The 21,544-nt window shown below is 37.7% G+C and overlaps 1 protein-coding gene across 1 annotated transcript in view; it reads right to left on the bottom strand.

Moving 5' to 3' along the window:
* TMEFF1 (transmembrane protein with EGF like and two follistatin like domains 1) overlaps positions 1–21,544 on the bottom strand; it is an 85,426-nt gene that overhangs the window by 20,919 nt on the left and 42,963 nt on the right. Inside the window, exons 6-7 of the mRNA XM_026841408.1 lie at positions 21,469–21,495; positions 10,518–10,614 (exon numbers count right to left, since the gene is read on the bottom strand). Coding sequence (XP_026697209.1) covers positions 10,518–10,614; positions 21,469–21,495 — 124 coding nt within the window. The remainder of the gene's footprint in view (positions 1–10,517; positions 10,615–21,468; positions 21,496–21,544) is intronic.

The following is a 21,544-nucleotide window of genomic DNA, read 5'->3' as shown; positions in this document are numbered from 1 at the left end:
TAAATTCACATACCCAGCATAAAAATATTAGGCTATACAATTAGAGATATAATAATATGCAACAGAAGACAATTTTATAAACCAGGAAGTACTGGAAAACTTATATCAGCAAGATTTAAATTAGAATTTTAATCCATATAAATAAGGTATTTTGAACAGAATTTTTCACCTTACTTCTACTCACTTTAAAGATGTATTAAAACACTATCCTGCATTTGTTGAGACAACATCACAGCTTTGAGTCTAACTTTAAATATTTTTAACACTGATATTTAGGTAACTTTTTGCCTATTCCTTATAGAAAAAAACAAAAGCAAGATGTATTTTCATTACTAATTACCAGTAGAAATAACAATTAGGTGTGCTGTAAGTATATGCTTTCTGGTGTGAACAGGTAGGTGCACACTGAAATTACAGTGTACCAAAATGGTTGGTTTGCAGTTAAAAAAAACACCAAAACAACCAACAACAAAAAGCAAATAGAATAGAGAAAAGTACCTCCCACACAACTACTCAGATATAGAAACTTAATTTCTTCTGTGAGAAATAAATTATCTAGAACCTCTTAAAGACTGCTGCTTTGACCCCTTGGTATATTTTCACAAATGTTAAAGGCTGGTCTGAGCTTGGTTGTCTGGCACAATCCAAGGAGATGATAGCATGAGATGATGTCATAAATAACTGCAGAACAAAATCCTGTATTTAAGCTTCTAGTGTGGAAACCTGAGTTTCAAACCCAGTTCTGAGTTGCTTCCACATTGCAAGCAGACCAGGAAGGTGAATATGTGACAACCACAGCTGAGGTGAGCAGCCCACCTGACTCCTGGGGTCACACGTGAGAAGTCTCCTGGGTAGGCAGCACAGAAGCTTGTGCCTGCTCTGACTGGTATGTTTATTCCTTGGGAGTGACTCCACAAAGGAATTGGGATCTTGGGAAAGAAAAGCCAGAATCATGTATATTTTCACAAAGAGAAAAGTAATTCTTTTGAAAGCTTGAAAAACAAAAATGCCAGAGTACTTTTAAACATCATAGTATCTTTCTCCTGCTATTTGGAGTAACTTTGAGGAACAGTTGCTTCAAGTTCAGCAGTGGTGCAAGCATAAATTGTTGTGTGAATCTGATCTTGAGTTGCTAGAAGTGAGGATAAGCACAGCAAAGTCTGCATCAAAAAAACCCCCAAAACCCTACAATGAAAGGCTTCTCTGTTTCCCCAGTTGCTTTTTCAAAGTGCGAGTTTTCCCTCAGGCTCTCCAAAGCCTGCATGTTGGGAAAACCAATCATCACATCCCAATACAAGTCAAGACTATGGCAAAATCTTAGCTTTACAACTGACACTGGGTGTTTTTCTACCATTGTCTGGAGCTGAGCAAGGACTCCACAGCTTGAGCCCCACCTCTGCTCTGCTGTTGGGTTTGGTATGTGTTGACAAACACAATCCTGCTTGGTGCCCCATGAAAATAAAACTACCAGCTGGCACCTTCAGCCTGATGTGTGGCTGCTCAGCACAACCTTCAGAAGAAAAGAATTAGTCACTTAAGTAAAAGTCACTTAACAGAATTGTGTACTAAGGACATCTTGAAAGTGCTTGATGCTTCCTACCAGGAAGAAGTGAATGAGTGCTTCAAGTTTTTGCTGTAATACAATATTATAGCTTGTCATAAAAGTCACACTGGAATAAAAGGAGTCAGAGTTTTTTTTCACAATAGCCTTCCTATTGGTTTTAACCAAAAAGATTGTGACAGGTAGTTAAATCTCCAAGATGACCTCTTGATGAAGAGGGCTGCTGCTCAATGTCCTCAACAGATCTTTTCTCTCACTTAGCCCTGAAGTCAACAGGATGTATTCAGGTGTTTTCCTGATGTACTAGTGTATACAGAAAAAACCTTTAATTTTTCCACTCATCATCTGTCAACTCAGAGAGTTGACATCCTAAGAAAAAAGGCACCAGCTTGCTCTGACAATGTGCCTTTAGGAGTTGTACGCATATCGTTCATTAACACCATTAGTTAAAGAGAAAAGCATTTGAATTTCAAGAAAGTACAAAGTGCTATAATTAAACCAAAGAAAATTTTAGGTGGTTTTAATAAATAAGAAATGAGAAAGTGCAACTCTTATTAAGGGCTACTAGGCGTAACAAAGAAAACGTGTTTAGGAAAATGATGTGACACGTTTGAAACGAGCTCAGGCTGCAAGAGCACTTGCTGCTATCAGTAAATTAATTAGATCCCCAGAGATCAGAACACATTTCAATGCTCCTTTTTGTTTTCAGGCTTCAAGGTGTATGTGGTTTTTTGGAAGTTCTGCGTGCTTATAAAGCACAGTAGATTCAAAGAAAAGAGAGGAAAAAAGGAAAGAAAAAGCATTACAGATTTATGGAGTGGGCTTGGCTACTGAGAGGAGCTGGTATTTCCAACCAACAGATCAGGTTGCTGCATTTGTGCCCATCTGGGATTTGCTCACAAACATATTTTTTCTGGCCTGGCCTCACAGAGAGTGCTGCTTGCTACCCCTTCCCAGTAGCCGACAGCAACAGTAAGCTTTCCCAGGTACTCGCCTATTTATTGGCACATCTGCTTACAAATGTAAAATGGAGACACTAGAATAAAACAAATGCACACAGATGGATAAGGGCATGTTTGATGTAATAAATTTAGGTGAATTGAAATAGCAGGGGTGTTGCAATTGTAGTTAAAAAGATAACCATGTCAAATGAAGGATTACCGTTCACTTGATGTTTCTTCCCTTGTGCACAGTTCTTCCCAGATGAAGCCTGAGCTAAGAAAATCTGTATTTCAAAGTGATTTCTCTACCTATTCAACTAGAGCTGAATCTTCATTAGATTTTTTGGCGTCTTTTTTGAAAATCCCTTTATAGCACAACAAAAGTAGGTTTCAATTCTACAAGGTTCTCTGTGCCCTCCTTGAACACCCCCTCGGTCTTTACTTCTGCTCAGCAATGAAGAACACCCTTTAAATACCATAAGCTTCAGCTTTTTTCCAGCCATTCCTTCACTCCCTTTTTTAATTTCATGGCATGGCTCTCTCTGACCACTGTAGAAATTTAGTCCTTACCTGCAGTGAGCTTCTAACAGCATATGTGGTGAACTGATGCTCACTCTCACAAGAGTGACTTAACCCACCCTCCACCCTTGAATAACAGAAACCTCAAAGTCTTGGCACACACTGATGCAAAGATCATTAAAAATATAATTAAAAAACAGGCCTGGATTATTATCCATCTAGGATCTATTCGATTTCTTAATAATATAATGAAAAGACCATTATACTATTCCTTTCATATCAGGATTTCCTGTAGCCCAATTTTACATAATTCAGTAATCCCATGACACAACCATAAAACCCTTGTTTAGGTTGATTTCTTGTATTGTTTGTGTGTTTGATTTTTTTCTGCTGGACTAGAAAGATGTGAATGGGAATTACACAGGATTAAGATACCCTTCCTTATGTATGTACTTACATACATATATATGTATGTACTTACATACATACATACTTACATACAATATCATACTCTAAAAAGGTCAAAAAAAATTAAAAGTTGGCTTCAGTAAATGAATGGAAAAGTAATCAAAAGAGGCAAGTATAAACTAGCATGTTTATACATACTTCAAACAGACCAAATCTTTCCCTGGAAGACAAATTAGATAGACAAGGCACCAACTGGGACTTTAAAATGTCCATACTGGTATTTCTAAGTGTTAATACCTACACTTCTGAATTTCTGGTTTGGCCATTGTGAAAACAGACAGTATGAAGATTATAGGCCAGTTGAATCTATATGTTGCTCAGACACATTTTATTTCCAAAGTAAATCTCATAAAATGTTCATCTCAAAAGGTCTACTTAGGGATCAGTTGTCAATCCTTCTTGAAAATCTACATTATGAGTCAAAACAGATCTCTGACAGCATAGTACACTTATTAAAAAAAGACTGAATATGCTCAGAATCCCGTTTCCATATTTCAACTGTTAAAAACCAAAAATATAGGTAAAACTGAGAACATGACGCATCAGAACTTTTATAATGAGGTTATTTTAAAGTTAAGTATTTTCTTATAAAAGATTTTTTTAAAAAAAGAAGAAAAATTATATTTTAAACTAAAATTAATGAAATTTGTTCCAGCCTTTTAGAGATCAAAGGAAAGGAAGGTTATTATTGAGCATAAGATGGAGGACAAGATGACTCGACTGGGGCCTTGACAAGGTGAAGGAACCTTTTGAAGACTGAAGATGAAGGGAAAGCCACAGGGCAGACTGGGGTTGGACTGGTCAGGGAGCAGCTCTGCAGAAAAGGATTTGAGGGTCTGGGGGAGCAGCAGGTTGGGCGGCTGCATCACAGGAGGGTTGCCAGCAGAGGAAGGGAGATAACTATTGTCCTCCACTCAGCACTCACGAGGTCCCACCTGGAGGACTCTGTCCATTTTTGGGACCTCTCAAAACTGTAAACACCAGTAACATCAAATACTTTGAGAACCTGGAGAGGGTCCAGTGGCAAGTCACTGCAATGAGCAGATGGCTGGAGTGTGTGCTGGATAAAGAATGGCTGGGGGCACTGTGCTTGTTTAGGCTGGAGAAGAGGAGTCTAAGGCGGTGACTGATTGCTGTCACAAACATCCTAAGAGAGGTTATCAAGAAGACAGAGGGAGGCTCTTTTCAGAGGTGCAGAGCAGAAAGGCAAAAGACAACAGTTGCAAGTTACAGCAAGAGAAATTCTGATTGAACAGAAGGAAATTATTCCTCAAAGTGAGAGCAGCTCAGCCCTTGAACAGATGTCCAGATGTCAAATCTCCCTTCAGGGAGGTGGTCAGAGCTCTGCTGGAGAAACCCCTGAGCAACATGAATGAACTATCCCTGGCTGCAGCACAGGGAGGGAGTTTGGACCAGATGACCCCCTAGACATCCAGTCAAACCTAAATTATTCTACAGTCCACAGTTTCATTCTGGATATTATTTTCCTGAAATTACAACATAGTTTAAAATGCCTTTTAAAGCAACTTTCCTTCTGACACTTACTAGATGTTGGCATGTTGTTTTATTCAGCATCTAGCAACACTTTGGAATGCAAGAGCAAAGAGACCACCACACAAAACAGTGCAAGAGCAGAGGATATAACTCCTCATAAGTAATATTACTTTTTATGTTGGGAAGATACTTCACATTTGAAAAAAAAAAAGTGAGATGAAACCCCTATTCTTCAATTGATTCAGAATATTTTAAGTCTTAATATTAAAATAGTATAAATATATATTATTTATATTTACTATAAATATGATATAGACTTTATATTTAATAGATATGAATTAAAATGTTCTCCCTTACTCTAAGCATGAATTTTGGTATGTGTAAGAAGAAATGTGTGGAAAAAATGACCAGGTAATAGTAAGAAGCCTTGAAAAACATATGGAAATCAGGACCATTTGAAACTTGAAGTCTTATGAAGAAATATATATACTTAAGAGCCTACCTTTCTAATCACAATATAAAAAAACCCAAACCCACAAGTAAGTTTATATTATCAGTTTCTTTGCCACTGTTGCAGGTGGCTATTGTAAAAATATATATAAAAAAAAAAAAGAGAGAGAAAAGTTATTCAGCTCTCAAAAGACTGTAAATAATAATTTGAGTCAGTCATATGCAGTAAACTGAGGCATCATGTTGTTTAGAAGGTTTATAAAAATTAAACTGAACGTTACTTATCTGAGTTTTTAAAAAATTCACTTGGCGTCCTTAACAGCCACAATCATATTACAAATATTTATATACATTGCTTTCATTGAAGAAAGAGTTGATTTAAGTGCTACACAGATTAAAATGATTTTACAACCACATCTATTTTTATTTGCTTTGCATTCGTGCTGTGTTTTTTTAAGTGTTTCAATATCATTGGTATACTATCTTCTGACTGTGTATGGGTAGGATGGACTCTCTTTCTCTCTATCACACAACCAATGAGTAGAACTTAAATATTCCAAGTAAAAACTGCAACCTGGATACCCCAGAGTATATCAACAGCAGACTATATGCGTTTGGGTTGGTGCCTTACAGGATTACCCCATCAGCTCTATGTGGCCCCATGCTTTGTGCTGTCACCTGCATCTCCACTTCTCAACCTGACTGAATTTCCAACTCAAAATTCCAGCAGAAAACACACCACCACCCTCATACTGCCTATATCTTTAGGCTTCTGGCCAGTTTTCCACTCAAAAGTTTAAATCTACCAACCTCTCATGTACTTTTTCATTCCACTGCCACTCATTTTGCACCATTACACATAACAAGTTGCCTTTTCAACACAGTGGAGGAAGGTTCTGGCCAGAGAGACATTTTGATGGTCAGGGTAGAAAGGGAAGTACTGACTGATTGGTCTCAGGCAACAGCTTTTCCCATGACATATACAACCTATGTTTCAGTTTTGTTATTAAAGGGGAAAAAAAATCATGGCCAATCCATGTGAAACCTGTTGTCTGCATCCTGTTACCACAAACCAACAGAAAACCATTGTATGGATACTATGGCATAGTACATGTTTATGCAACTTAAGACTAGTAGATTCACCAGTGATTTTCTGTGCTCTTGTAAAGCCTGCCCATAAACTAACAACTCTTTAAAATACTTATAAGTGGTATGAGAAAAGAAAAAAAAAAAAAAAAAAAAAAAAGAATTTCTGTGATGTTTCCTCAATATGATTCCTTTTTGCATTTATACAAAGAAATAATGTACTGATTTGCATATAGTTGAACATGAATTTTTTAAGTACGGCATGCCGTTTATGACAACCATCTCCTCAGACTGTATTTCTTTGTCACAATCAGTCCACTTGAAATCAACATTGGAAATTTTTGCAAAGGCAGTGGAAATTATAAAGTTGTTTATATTTTTGCATTCTATTTATTGGGCATTGTAACCACTTCTGGTTTAGATAGATAATGTTTCTGAGAAATCAAATGAAATGAAGATACAAATCTAAAACTGTGTGCAGAGCCTGATTTCTTCAGACTATGTGTGATCTTGTGTAACAAAAGCATATGTAGCAACTCTGATCAGAGACAGCCATAATATTTTAATGCCAAGCATGAAAACTAAAAATTCCTAACTTTTTTCAAAGGGGAAATTACAATTTAAGAGCAACAAAAAATTAACATCACTAACTTATAATATGGAGTGCATCTCAGCTGTGTACAACTGAACCTGTTTAAATTTGCTTTTAAAAAGCACCAAGATTTGGTACCTACACAGAGTCACAGAATAATTTCGGCTTGAAGGGATGTGTAGGGGTCATCTAGTTCAAATCCCTGCTCAAAGCTGGCCCACAGCAGTGTCTGATCAAGTTCAGACCATCTCCATGGATGGAAATGCCGCTGCTGCACCAGACAACTTGTTTCAGTGTCCAACCACCCTCACGGCAGAAACATTTTCTATTATGTCAGATCACAATTTCCCATGCTCCAACAAGTGCCACTGCCCCTGTGGAAGGACTTGCTTAGACATCAGCGATCATCCAACCCTAAAAATGAGGAAATGCCAAGTGGTCTTGCTCCTACTTCTTTGTTGCAAGGATCATCCTACGTTTTTCACTGAAAGTATCAGGTGTTACAATTTTTTCCATAGGACTCCCATAACTTTCCAGGCCCAAAAGACAAACCGCAGTCCATATGGAATAAAACTGTCTTTAGCAGAATCTTTTCATTATCAGGGGGAAAATTTGCCTGTTCTGCACTCCAGGCTGTTGTGGCTGGCCTGCTAGCAGGTCCTGAGATTTCTCATTAATGACAGCTCATTTTCCTCAAACCACTCAATACTTTGTAGCATGGATGTCTCCCACCAATTCACTTATCATTTTATCCATAATTTAGTTTCTCTATTCATAAAACAGGAGTACAGATACCGTTTTGCTTCTTAAGAGCACCCGGAGCAGAAGGAGCTGATGTTGGTAAGGTCTCAGATTGCACAGCTTGGAAAAGAGGATGAAAAAAATGCATAATTGTATATTTAATGTATTAGCATCTCATGAATATGGCTTGAGATTATCTACTGAACATTAGGAGACAGTTCAACTAACTCATTCAAGTTACTATCACGAAGCAAAATCTTCTTAAAATGCCTTCTGTAATCATGTGGATCACTTTATTGTTTTAACCTCAGAAAGTGCAAGCAAGGGCTTTTCCCGGCCTGAGAAGTCTACTTGAATGGAACTAAATGTATTTTTTGTTTGTGGTTCAGTAGACATCACTCCACTATCCAGAAAATTTACAGTGGCCTTTCCCAAAGGAAAATCAAGACAGAATATTTTTATGAAATTAGGGTGTTTGTGTGATTTGCTAGAACTGGGGGTGAGAGTGGTTATAATATGGTGCAAAAATTAAATAACAATATAAACCAAGCAGTGTTTACACAAGTCTGATGAAAGGTACTTGTGCTGCCAATAAATTCATATATCATGATAGAATTTTATGAGGTTAAAAAACCATGTTGAAACGCAACAGGAAAGGGAGTAAAAATAACATGTAAAAAGGATTCTTAAGGGGTGCTCTAATAGAATCTCCCAAACAGATTTAAATCTCATCTTATTTCTGCCAGGAAAAGAACTGTTTTGATTCTAGGAAAAAAGAATCCAACTCCTAACTTCTACTTGAACAAGTCTGTGACTTTCTATGTGACCTGTCAAAATTAACCTTGTGAAGACAATCTATGTTAACAGAGCCCAATTTAATCCAAGTCTCAACAGACAGTGAATATGACTAAAGCCTATTATAATGGTCAAAAGTACTGGGAAAAGAAAAAAAAAAAAAAAAAAAGGGTTGGAAAACTGACAAAACTGAAAAAATTATCTGACAGATTGTGACCAACTCTCGTGAATATTTTCTAATTTTTGAATATTTTCTAGATAAAAATTTTGTTTCCACTTTTTTCTTTAATGAGGACTAATTAAAGAAAACTTGAGGCAAAAGAGTTCTCTCCTCCTGTTGTCAAGAGAAGGGACCGTGGCTCCATTTTATGAGTAGGACTTGGAGAATAAATCTTCCACTCTCCTCAACTTTACCTTAACTTTGTTATAGATGCTACATAGCTGCAGGAACGCCAATTTACAAGTATATAATAAATAGGCAAGCTTTTACTGAAGTTGAATGCTTCAGGATTAATTTTCCAAAGCCAAGAGCACATCTCAGTGCATATAACAAACAAATCTATACCCATCTTGCCAGTCATAAATGAAACAGACCAAGGCAATATTACAGAAAATTATTAGTATTATAAAAAGCAGCTACAGCTCATTTGTCTCTCCAGAAAAGAGCAAGTCTACTTTGGTGCTATGACATTTTATGAAATGTGAAGTATCATGCTAGTATTCATGAGTAGTATTACCATTTTGGTTTCCCTTGTATGCTATGATTTAATCTTGAATACACATCTTGAATATTAGTGCTAAGCTGCTTTACTGAGATGTCTTCATGCTAATATCCCATAATAAATTCTTGTGCAATTAAGACATATTTCAACATGAAATGGATTCCAGCTGGAAGACAGGAGAAGTGAGAGCGATGCTTCCCTCGATTAGTGATGCTCTTCCCCTGATTAGCGATGTTCAGGCACTGTTATTCTGAGATGCTGTTCCCTCCATGTACACAAACCCCTACCATTTGCATATCTCTTGAGCACCTTCACATGCTGCCTCTTCAGCTGCAACACCAGTACCTGCCATCAGCCCAGACCCTAATTAAGCTTCTCTTCCATACTGGTGGCCACTGCCAGGACAACGGTTGTAGGAAACAACCTCCCAAAAAACCTTAATGCTTCACGGAACCTGTCTAAAGGAGGTCTTTCCTCCATGATGTCTCTGCCCCTTCTGACAGCCAGGGTATACTATAACCATCAAGCACCTTGAGTAGTAAAATTTGGTGCGTGTGCTTCTGCATTATGGAATGTCTTTCAAATCTTCTTGTTTCTTGATCATTCGTTTTGAGCTCTGACAAATCACTGACATTTTTCATCAGCTTTCCCCTGGGTGCATCTGAGAGATCAAGTGGCACAGTGAGTTTTGAAGAAGCAACTGGCTTGTGGCACCAGTTCAGCTTAATATGTTTAGGTCCAAGCTTTGCACTGATAGAAACAACTGCTTGTAATTCTTTATGAACAAGCAGAACATAGAGAAAAAAATATCTGAGAGATGAATTGTATTTATTTTGCATTCCTGTTTGGTCTGTTGTTTTTTTTTTTTGTTGCCACGATAAAACAAAATAAGGTCCTTTGTTTGAAAAATATTTGATAAAGATTCTCCAATATACCTCTTTGTTGTTTTCTCCCTTTACCTTGCAACGGCAGATGGTTTGCTCTTTACAGACACATATTAAACATATTATTATCAGACAGCATTAAAGCTTCAATTAGTAAGAACAAATGTAGTCAAGCAGATGATCATGTACTTCCTTTTTTTTTTTTTTTTTAACATTTTTCCCCCTTTTGTTCAGTGATATTGTTAAGGAAAACTTACTACTTACCCAACATTTTCTGCATCTTCATCACACTCAGCCCTATATTTGCAAACTCCACATTTTGAGTGTTTTCTCTGAACTTCTGTCCCAGATCCTTCATACTCTAAAAAAAATAAGGTACTGTTAACAGAAAGCATCACTCATATTAAGCTCTGATTTTGCTTACCTAAATCCATTTGCCTTCAGGTATATTGTCAACATGAAGTTATAATATACTGAAGCTATTAACCTTACTAGTGCTCCCTTTTTGAAAATCAGGCAATTGGAGGTTAGTAAAACTGTACCAGTGACAAGAAAGCATCTCTGAAAACACTAATGCTTCATTGATTGACTCTTCCTTTATTCTTATTTCAGTGATTTGTATTTATTCTCACCCCACCAGACACACAACCGACATTGACATGTGTCCCAGGCACATTTACTCTTAATTGGCACTGATAATGTACAAATCCTGTGCCTTTTAATGTCCCTGAATATTAGATAGTGCGGATTTGAATGTTATTTTCTTTGACAGTCTTTAATTACCAATACCCTCATACAAGGTTTCTGCTTGCATTTTTTCCCCTTTTTGATTCCTGACAATAGGATTAGACTGTGCTCATATCTCATATATGCTGTGGTATATTTTCCAGCTTATGCTGTTTAATTGTACAAGACTAAAAAAAAAAAAAAAAAAAAAAAAACTGGGAGAAATGCTATGTACCCTAAAAAGTAAAATTAAAATCTCAAATATTCTGATTCTAAAAACATCTGCACCAATATTACTGCTGACATAAGGACATCATAACTCTTCACCAAGTAAAATAAATATAAATTATACTCTTACCGTTTCACTATCATTAGTCACTCCTATTTTTGATTTTAACAAAGTGATAAAGGAGAGCTAGATACTTGAAAAGAAGGAACAGAACCACAGAAATCTGCAGATGGAGTCAAGAACCATTTAATGTATCACAGTATCATGGTGGTGTCTGGCTGAATACACAAGGCTGTTGGGTGGACAGATCAAAGTGATTTATTTCTTTATAGCAGCTTTATATGCTGTAGCAACAGCAAATCAAACAGCTGAATTTACATTCTTTAAATGTAAACAGGATAAAGAAATCCACAACAGTCCTTCCTAATTTTCCTGGATCTTGGCTGAAGGGAATCTCTCCCTCCTACTTGTGGGGCTGTCCTTACGTGAAGAATCGTGCAGGTGAACCTCTCAAATTAACTTCGGTCTAAAGCATGCTGTGCATTTTTCAAAGATTAACACATATCAAACTTTATTAGAAAATTCCCACTGCAGAAATTCTATCACCACTCTTATTGAATTGCAGTAGAGGTCATTTGCTTTTATCTTTACAAATGTACATCTTTGATTTTTCCTTCTTTCTAGTACCACATTCCTATGCCTGTATTTGGCATCCTAAAGTGTCCTTTAGTGTCAGATTTCACCTTTCCATGCCAATAAATGATCCCCTACAGTTTGAATAAGTTAAACAAATGGCACTGCTCATGGCTTTCATTCGTGGTATTTCCACTTCTTTTGCTGTTCATATGACCCTTGACGCCCTTCCCCAGGATGTTAACACCCTCCAAAGTTACAGGTACAAGAGCTGGACACGCTGCTCCAGATGAGTTCTCATCAAAGCCGAATACCATCTAGGATACTCTTCAGTCAGAACATTCAACAATCATATTAATTTTGGACCATTTTTCTGTACTGACCATCATTATTCACACTCACTTTATTATCCTCCTTATTCCCCAATCAGTCCTTTTCAGGGTCATCAGTCTGTAGGAGAGAGGCTGACATCAAGGAAAAATTGCCTAGATCCTGGACTTGCTACATATAACTCTGTCCTCAGACATTAAAATCCCGCCTGCTTGTGCATACCGTTAGCTCAGTGACCTGTCCCCTGTCATCCAGACCAAATCAGAACTGATGGATTTGCTCCCAGGTCACCAGTGGAAGAGGTCATGAAGCTAAGAACAGTCTGTAGAAACACTCATTTTATAACAATTCCTTAACATTTAATGATCCATTGATTGGCAATACTTTTGCACATTAGATGTGCACTGTGTGGATGTCGTGCCCTCTGGTTACTTACATTTGTATAAGAGATCGCCTTTGACTGAGAAAAGTTACGGTTTTGAGGTGGTATGCTTACACAAAATATTCTGTTGTATCAACCTCTTTCTTGGAAAAGTAAGTTTATAAAAAGGTAAATTTCTTAGTAAAGGTTTTCCATGAACCCATGACGACTGGCATTAAATATTTTCCCCTCCCTTAATTCTGTCCTCAGCTGATTCTTCCATCTTCTATTCCACTGCTTTGCTTCTGATGGATGCCAGAATAAGAGGCTGTAGACCCCCAGATCATCACATTTATCTTTTCTCAAAATATTTGTACATTATTTCTCATTGTTCTACTGAAAAAGTGATTAAAAAAAGTAATCATCAGCCAAGAGAATTCATTACCACCCATTTTTAAAGCTTTCAGGTGCAAACCAGACAGACCTGCTGTTACAAAACACCTGTCCTCAACATTTGGTGCTTAATATCCTTCTGCTAGCATGGAAAATATTTCATCATATCCTATATATATTGTCTGACTTGAGTACAGATACAACGAGAATGCTCTACAGAGCAATTTCACTGCACTATTCGTATTTTCATTTTGTAATGGAGTAAAAGAAGCAACGCATACACACACATGTGCACATGCACACCCTTCCTCATGAGCTTTACTTCTGCCCCCCCTCAACACCTTTTCATTTTCATAAAGAGTAGTCTACCACTACTTGTTCATTGTTTCTATATGATATTCAGTGTAAACATCTCTCTCTCTCCTTTCCTCCCTCCCTAAAATTGCTTTCTCTACCTTTTAAAATTAGGTTCGTTTTAGAAAAAGTTGCCCTTTTTTCTTGATCGGAACTTGCTGGACCTCATGCATATAGAATTATTTAACTGTACTGTACTTTTTTTTGCATATAATAGATATGAGCAAGTCAAGAACACCTGCACCTCAGGTACCAATAATTTACACCTGTCAGAATGAGGTGTCATGAATGCATACTGATGCAACATTTCTAAGTTAGGCAATAGTCATCTATAATTTTTAGGAGCTTCTTTCATTACCAGCTGCATGATGTTTTAGTACTAGAAGCATGAGACACTGCATATAATTTAGACTGAAGTTCTCCAAGAAAATAGAGCTTTTCCCACCAATACAGAATAGATGAATACTGTTTTTCAGCCTAAATTGGTAGCAGACATTTTCAGTACCCCACTTGTGTGCTGTTAAAATAAGTTAACCCATTAATATGTGAGAGCATAAGTTTCTCTGGTGCAAATGTCTCCAAATAGGCAATGCATCCCTTGACAGATTGCCCCTCCCTTCTCCTTTCTCCTGCACATTTGATTGTTCCTAAATAGGTTATAGACATTAATTTTAATATTACAATCAATCAGATCTTCCCAGCAGGTTTTAGTAATATCAATTAGGTCAAAATATGCTCCCAAATGAGCAATTCAAGCTCCTCTTGTTTATTATGCAGGCTTTTAATGTTGATGTATAGATGATTACTGAATTTTTTCTCCTCACTTTCGTTGGTATCTTGATTAATTCTGTTCTTTGACATCTTAATTCCATGTTGAGTGAAAGCTCATTTTCCCTCTCTTTTCAGCTTCCTTTCATGTTTCAGGGCAGCACCTCATTAATGCTCTGTCCTTCAAAATAAATGAGGCACGAGGATGGGATCTGTGACTCCCAGTTGTCTTTCTAAGCTGCAGTGCTCCCTAACGCTTCTCCTCAAGTTATTATTCCTCTACAGAAGATGGCCGGCTATATCTTAGGAGCTGCAGGGTAGGAGCCCGCAAATGGACAGTAGCTCTAGAGGCCAACAGTAAATTGCTTCCCTCAGCAACTCATTTGTGTCTTCCTACAATGGTAATATGGCTGGATTTCTGCTGAGGGCTTTCAATCAGGCTTAAAGCAAAAGCATCAGTCTTGTGTCAAGGTGAAGTCTGGTCTGCCCCAAGGCATGGCCTGGAAAGGGCGCTCCACTGTACGTATGTATTTATCCCTGTTCGCAGTAAAGCGGGGGGAGATTGTGGAGAGTTGCAACAACTCAGTAGCCATGTACAGATGGAATAAAGATTCCCTTGTCTGGGGAAGCCCCTCTGAAAACCAGTTCCTATCTGTTTTGTGAGTACAGTGATTTTGGCTGTATCCCATGGGAGCAATTAATCTCAAAGAGATTTTGGAATAATAGGAGCAGCCACAGCAATTCCCCTTCTTCACCCTAAAGTACAGAAGAACCCCTCTCTGATCAGACTGTGATTCCCTCAGTTACAGCTAGCACTGGAAATCCCTCTCAAAATACCACTCCCACAGCATCACACATTATGGGCTGCTGTTCACGGAACAGTTTAGTTACTTACCCGCTCTTCCACTAATTTTTAGGGCAACTTTAAAGACGTACAGTTAAAATGGAGATTGTCCCTATAATTTAAAAGAAAGCTGAAAACTTTCCCTTTTGCCTGTAAGTACATATTTAAAGCGAGTGCAACAACTACTCTTAGCTCTCCCAAATTCTTGGCAATCAGCGTCTTGAATTATCTTGACCATGCTGCTGGGTCATATGCAAAAGCAGTATTTACCAGTGTGGAAGGTCCTGTTCTCTTACTCAACTTCAAAGCAAAGCCTGGTTTGGATCTATACCTGGCTGAAAGACACTTTCCCCTGTGCAATATAGACTACACACTGCAGCTGTAAGCGTGGTCCAGTAAAGAAACCACCCTTTGAAGTTTGATTTTGCAAGAAGGTGCATTACAGGTTTAACACAAGGATACCTGGTCTATTTATGACTGAGGTGTCTGGAGGAGGGTACTTCCAAGTTGGATACCCTAATCTCAACCCAGCCATGGTGATATGTTTGCCCAGTGGTTAGGATAATGATAGCATGTGCACTTTTAAGCAAAGGACTTGAGGACGTGGACTGTAAGACTCCCTACCACCACTCTCCTTGTTATGTGTTTGTTAGGTATTTTACAGCCTTGCTGAACCTTTGGTAAAACACAGCAATTCTTGCAAGTTTTAGTTCAGTGTTAATTTTACCTACAGGGAGTAGGATCTCAACAGAAATAAATAGGGCTATTTGAAGCTAAAGTGATAATCAGTGACAAGCCATGTGGTGGAATACAGCACTTAAATCTTTCTAAGTCACACGCCATTATAGAAATATGCTGAAAGACAGGATGTTACCTCCTAGCCAGGGTGTTAATCACCATCAAGTTTCTGCAGTCATATTAAAATACATGAAAACAAATCAGTAGCATTATTACAAATTAAAAAAAAATATTCAAGGTTCTAAACTGTGTCTGTTTATACCACCCTGACTGTGTGACAATTACTGGATAAGTGTTGTCCCCAGTGAGGGGAAGGAACAGATGGCAGCCTGCTAAAAAGCACATACTGTATATCAATTTATTAATTACTAAATGCAATCTGCTAGACGTTCAGCACAAGATACTTTAGCTATCAAATTTCAGAGGGATTAGAAATTCAAAACAAATTATCTTAATAATAATTAACTTAGCTATATGTATTGCAAGCATGTTATTTCCTTAGCTTAAAAGCCTGAAAGGATTGGGTGCCATCTGTCTAACTACCATTACATCTTTTTTTAATATCAAAAGTACATTTTGCTTAGGTACACAGATAAGTGCTGAACAAAATGAATAAAAAAAATTAATGTTATTTTTTTGTTGATTACTATGGCACAGAACCTGCCTCTCCTAAAACACTGATTTGTCTCTGAGAAGCTGGCTTGAAAAGTCATTACAATTTGTTAACTCTTTAATGGTGTACATAACAACACACGATGATGGTTTTCAACACATCCTTGTAAAGGCCTAACTATATCACAAAGTCAACATCACAGCTGCCATTTGCTGACAGTATCAAATAGCGAAAATAAGGACTATCTGGAGCGAGAGGAAAAAAGACCTTAGAGGGACACAGGAAGAATGGCTCAGAAGTGCTCATTCACCAAAGACAGTACCTGAGAGCTCAGAAGAAATAAGGTTCTCCTTCAAAAGTTATTGCATTATGTCTGGATGCCAGATGGAAAGTACTACCAAAAAAAAGCCTTATGAAGGACCACTGCCAGATGAAAGCAAATTATCTTCATCACCAATACCTTTGACCAAAAGAGAGGAACCAGCTTCACCTTCTAAAAGCTTTCCTTTAAGAATCAGTGTTCCCATCTGCAGTGGGCCAGAATTTCTTCTAATAATGTAGGATGTAATTATAAATCTGAGCGGAATTGAGACCAATGGCTCCAATTGCCCTTTCAGCTGTCTCAATACTAGTTGGACAATGTTGTGCTAGGATCTTTTTTAGAATATTGACACAGACAATGGCTTTAACATAAGACTGAGGTCTTTTGAACATGAAGGCTACTTCAGCTAAATGACAGGACTTCTACTTCACTAGGAGTTCTGAGTGACAGCTCTTTTTAGAGTGAGAGGGCAAGAAGATCACTATGACTGCTTCTTTTTAGACTTTCTTGGCTAGTATCAAGTTGTAAACTTGAGAAAGAGAAAATCTATTTTCACATGGAAAGCACCTTGAAGAAAGAATTGTAAAAGCTCATCCTTAGTCACATTCATACAAACCTACCAAAGTTAATCTTTCTGCTGGGTCTACTTTATTGGGTCAGCACAGTTCTTTTTACAGGGACAACATGGCAGGTTCCATCAGAAATAAAAATTTAAAATTCTTGTTATAAAAAAAACACAACTGTTTCGTGCAAGCTATAAATCTATCTCCTTTATGTACATGTGACAGACTAAGGATCATTTTTCATGCCCCAGTCTAGCAATTGTGGAAGAACATCCAGAAGGTCAAGTAGTGTTGCAATTTACAGCTGTCAGAGATGAACAAGGATCTGAGACTGTAACTTCTCTTTCACCGGTTCTGCCTCAAACTCTAACCAATCACTGTGTAAACAAAGTGGTTCAGGAGCAAGTTTTATGGCTCTATTCTTCAGAACAGGGAAACTGCAGAATGATTCATATGAGATTACAGAGAGAAGCCCATGTCTTAAATGCAAATCTAGAGGATCCCAACATCTTCATCTGTGACCACAACTAAGCAACTTTTCTAGGTCTGAGTCCCCACTCTCTGACATTGCTTTCTGTGGGGCTGGAACATAATGGTAGAGTAATGAGGTTTTTGAAATTTTTCTTATTTCCAAATTAACAATCCATACTCTTCTCAGAAGTGGCTTCAAGATACCAATTGCCACAAGTGATCAACAGCTTGGTTTCATAAGTGTAATTTTTATTATGCTAATTGAAGGTTCATACTTCCGAAATGAGCAAAATGAGTAATTTTATTACAACTCTTTATTAATACTGTGTCATCAGAGCATAAAAAATGGAAATTGCTTATCCAGAATGTCAGAGGGCAACTAGACAATTGTGTCACCCTTAAAAATTACATTTCTTCATCTCATTCAGGCATCTGGAAAAGATTCTCCCACTCATTTCTTTTCCTAAAATCTAGTATCTTTGTAACAGCAAACATGATTTGGGGGAACCTGGATCAGTAGTTCCATGGTTTTTAGTGGTTTTGTGCCACATGACAACTTCTAAGGCAACACATCGACAACTTTTGTAGGTTTTTTAATCAGTTCTAAATTTTATTTTTTTTTTTTACATAAAAATGAATGCATTTAACATCCTACAGGTTGGGAGTAGGAGGGAAAATCTGCATCAAGTCAAGTTTCAGAATCATTAATGAGATTGTTCTGAGTCTGGAAAATGAAAGAGAACAGTGTGAACCACTAGCACAAATCTCAGCTGCATGTGAGGCAAGCAGCTAATTTCAACAGTGGGGACAGTCACAGGCAGAGATATAGTAACTGAAGAGCACAGCTCAGATGCTTTCCCAGTACTTCACAGTTAAAGTGAATCGACCAGCAAACAGTACGTCTCCTGCACAGCAATTGCAATGCTTCCTGAACGTATACAAGCAGCTGCACTCATCCATTTTGTGTGTGCAAGCATCACTGGTGCATACACAATCACACTAATTGTGTGTTTAAGAAACATAGCAAACACTGATTCTGTGATTAACATCTGGAAATGTAAATCCTAGGAAGAAAACACAAATCTCTAAGCTAGCACGTTTGCTCCCTTGCTGGCTTTCTCTTACTTATCCTTGCATTTTTCCAATTCCATTGCTGATTCCTTGTAGTTACAAATAGTACCTAACCCACAGGGCATAGAAACTCCCATGCAATTTCGTTCCCATTTGTGCACCCTGAGCCAAGAGTATGATATTAAACTATCAGGCCTGGGTGATTATAATATCTCAGCATATCCTGGCTTCCTCCAAAAGAAAAGGGGGAAGACTGGGCCAGGAAGGAGCTGTGCTCCAGTTAGTCCCATAGCTGGAATAACCAGGAAAGCAGGACTGTGGTGTGCACCAGGGAGCATCTCTACTTTGCAGGTCACCCTCTGCCCAGGTTCCTGCCCTTTCTTGTCTGGATCCCAAACAATGCATCTCCATCCTCAATTGGTTCAGCATTCTTTTAGAAATTTGGTTTTAATTCTAAATACCCTTAACTTGTAATAAGACCTCAATGTTTTTAATGTCTCCTTGTAACACTTTTACGGTTACCAAAAATACCCTTTTGGCCAGACCAGAGTTCAATGATCAACGCAACAGTGGATTCCATCCTTTGAAGGATTGGTTCTGGACACAGAAAATGACTCAACATGCTGAAGACGAGCCAACCGTTCTGCAGAAGTATTACCCAACACCCGATTTAGTGAGGAAGGTGGATGAGGACAGGGATAATTTAATGTAGCACAAAAAGCCTAGATTTATCAAAAAAAAAAAAAAAAAAAAAATTATTTTAAGATATTTTTTCCTATCTAAAATTAAGAACGGAACCCAACTGTTTTCATATGGAACAGAAGCAGGAACCTTCAGTTGGCCCAAAGGCACTCAGAAGAAAGCTAAATAAATGAAAGGCTAACATCACAAAACTGCTGGAGGAGGTAGTGGGTATGTTATCCCTTCTTTATTCAATACACAGGCAGTGCAGACATTCACCTGGGGCCAAGGGACCAAGACTCAATTCTTTCTGCCTGAACTGTGAACTGAACCTACGTATTCCACCTCCCAAGACAATGCACTAACCACTGCTACAAGGTAGTGTGGAGGGACTACCAAATCTCCTCAACCGATGCCATCATATTTTGCATAAATAATTAAAATTCATTGGCACGCTAAATCCCAACTAACAAAGCCTTTCTATAGCGTGCATCCTTCCTCCCACTCCCTTTGTTGCAGACTCAATAAATATTTCAAGTGAGAACAAAACCAACAGCAACAACAAAGGCAGACCCATTTTGGACCTCTCTTACCAAGAGATGGCGGACCTGGGTTCAGTCTCCTGCTCCAAATCAAGCAATGTGTGTATTTGAACATGGAACTTTCACCTCTTCAGTGAGCCGCCTAACCAACAAAACACAGCATGTTCCGGCCTACTTTTCTCTAAACTGTTCATAAAATTACCCAAAGAATCCCCACATCTGTCAGTCAGCTCTCAATCCCTTCCAGACTAACACAGTAACATTTACAAGGGACTTCAATGGGGATATTTGTATCCAATTGGGAAATACTGAAAAAAACCACAAAATCCCAACAGCTTTCAAACATTTCTAAAACTGTTCCAAAAATAGAATTCAGACATGGACTAAATTACTGTCATCTGTCTCCTACAAGAATTGCACAGAAGTACCAAGGCAAGCAATGCTTGGGCTTGCCGGGAGCAGCTGTAGTGGAATAACAGGGTGGGTAACGAAGGGGAAAGGAGAAGGAAACAGAGCTGGGGAAAGAGTGTGATGCAATCTCAGAAACAAAAGCTTCAGAAAAAAGTCACCAGTGAAGGTAAGAAGAGGCAGTATTTGAGCAGAAAATTTTTCCTTCAGACAGTGCTCTAAAAGGAAACAAACATGAGAATGGCCGTGTGCTAGCAGCAGCCCAGGAATTTACTGATAGCATCTTATTAAAAGGGAGGGAAATGCCTTGCTATAGGAAAAAAGAGGGAGATAGCTCCTGATTTTTGGAAAGTTAACTGTTATGTTTAGCTACACAGTGATGCCATTGATCCTTTTCCACAAAAGCACATTTTCAAGCAGCTATACAAGATTTCTGATATTTCAAACCTCAGTCCCATCAGTATGAACAGCAACGTTTAACACAAGCAAAATCTAAAAGCAAAATGGCTTTTCTCTGTCTATATATGTCTCTATATCTCACATATCTCACATTTTTCATTCTATATGTATTCTTGCTAGTAATATCAAAGATAGAATTAAGATTTTTTTTTTTTTTTTTTTAAATCCTTGGATGAAGGTTAAGATGTGTTCAAAGACAGGAACACTTCTACTAGTACCAGCTCTGCTGCATCCCCTCTTTGAATATACAGCTTTGAACAGAAACAAGTAGTAAAATATTTGACAAAAACAGATTTCATAATGCAATCATTATATATTTTAGGCAACGTGTTTGACCAAGGATAAAGTAATAACTAGATGCTGTAGACACTAAGGAAATGAATGCAAGAAAAAAAAAAAAAAAAAAAAAAAAAAAAATTTATTGTGAATAGACATTTCCAGGAACAAAATACAGGTGAAATAAGGATCTAAATATTACACTATACTGCTGGCAACAAATGAAAAATGATATAGGCCAAATCTAAAAGAGTAACATTGGTCAAATGCACACTACAATCTATTCCGGTACAAATACTGTTCTGAGACAGTCAGATAACATTGCAACTGTTCCTTAATTCATGTGGTATACAGCAAATATGCACATAAAACTGATACACATATAATAAAAAAGAAAGACCAAAAGCAAATATAACTGGGGTGTAGTACTCACCTCCTTCTCCTGACCCAGAGCCATTATCTGAAAAAGAAACAGAGGGAGAAAAAAAAAAGAAAGAAAATGAAAATAC

This window comes from Athene cunicularia, assembly GCF_003259725.1.
Source record: "Athene cunicularia isolate RWA chromosome 2 unlocalized genomic scaffold, athCun1 chr2_part1, whole genome shotgun sequence".
NCBI classification, from domain to species: Eukaryota; Metazoa; Chordata; class Aves; order Strigiformes; family Strigidae; genus Athene; species Athene cunicularia.
The sequence above is the reverse complement of the archived record's forward strand: the minus strand, read 5'-3'. Positions and strand labels throughout refer to the sequence as shown.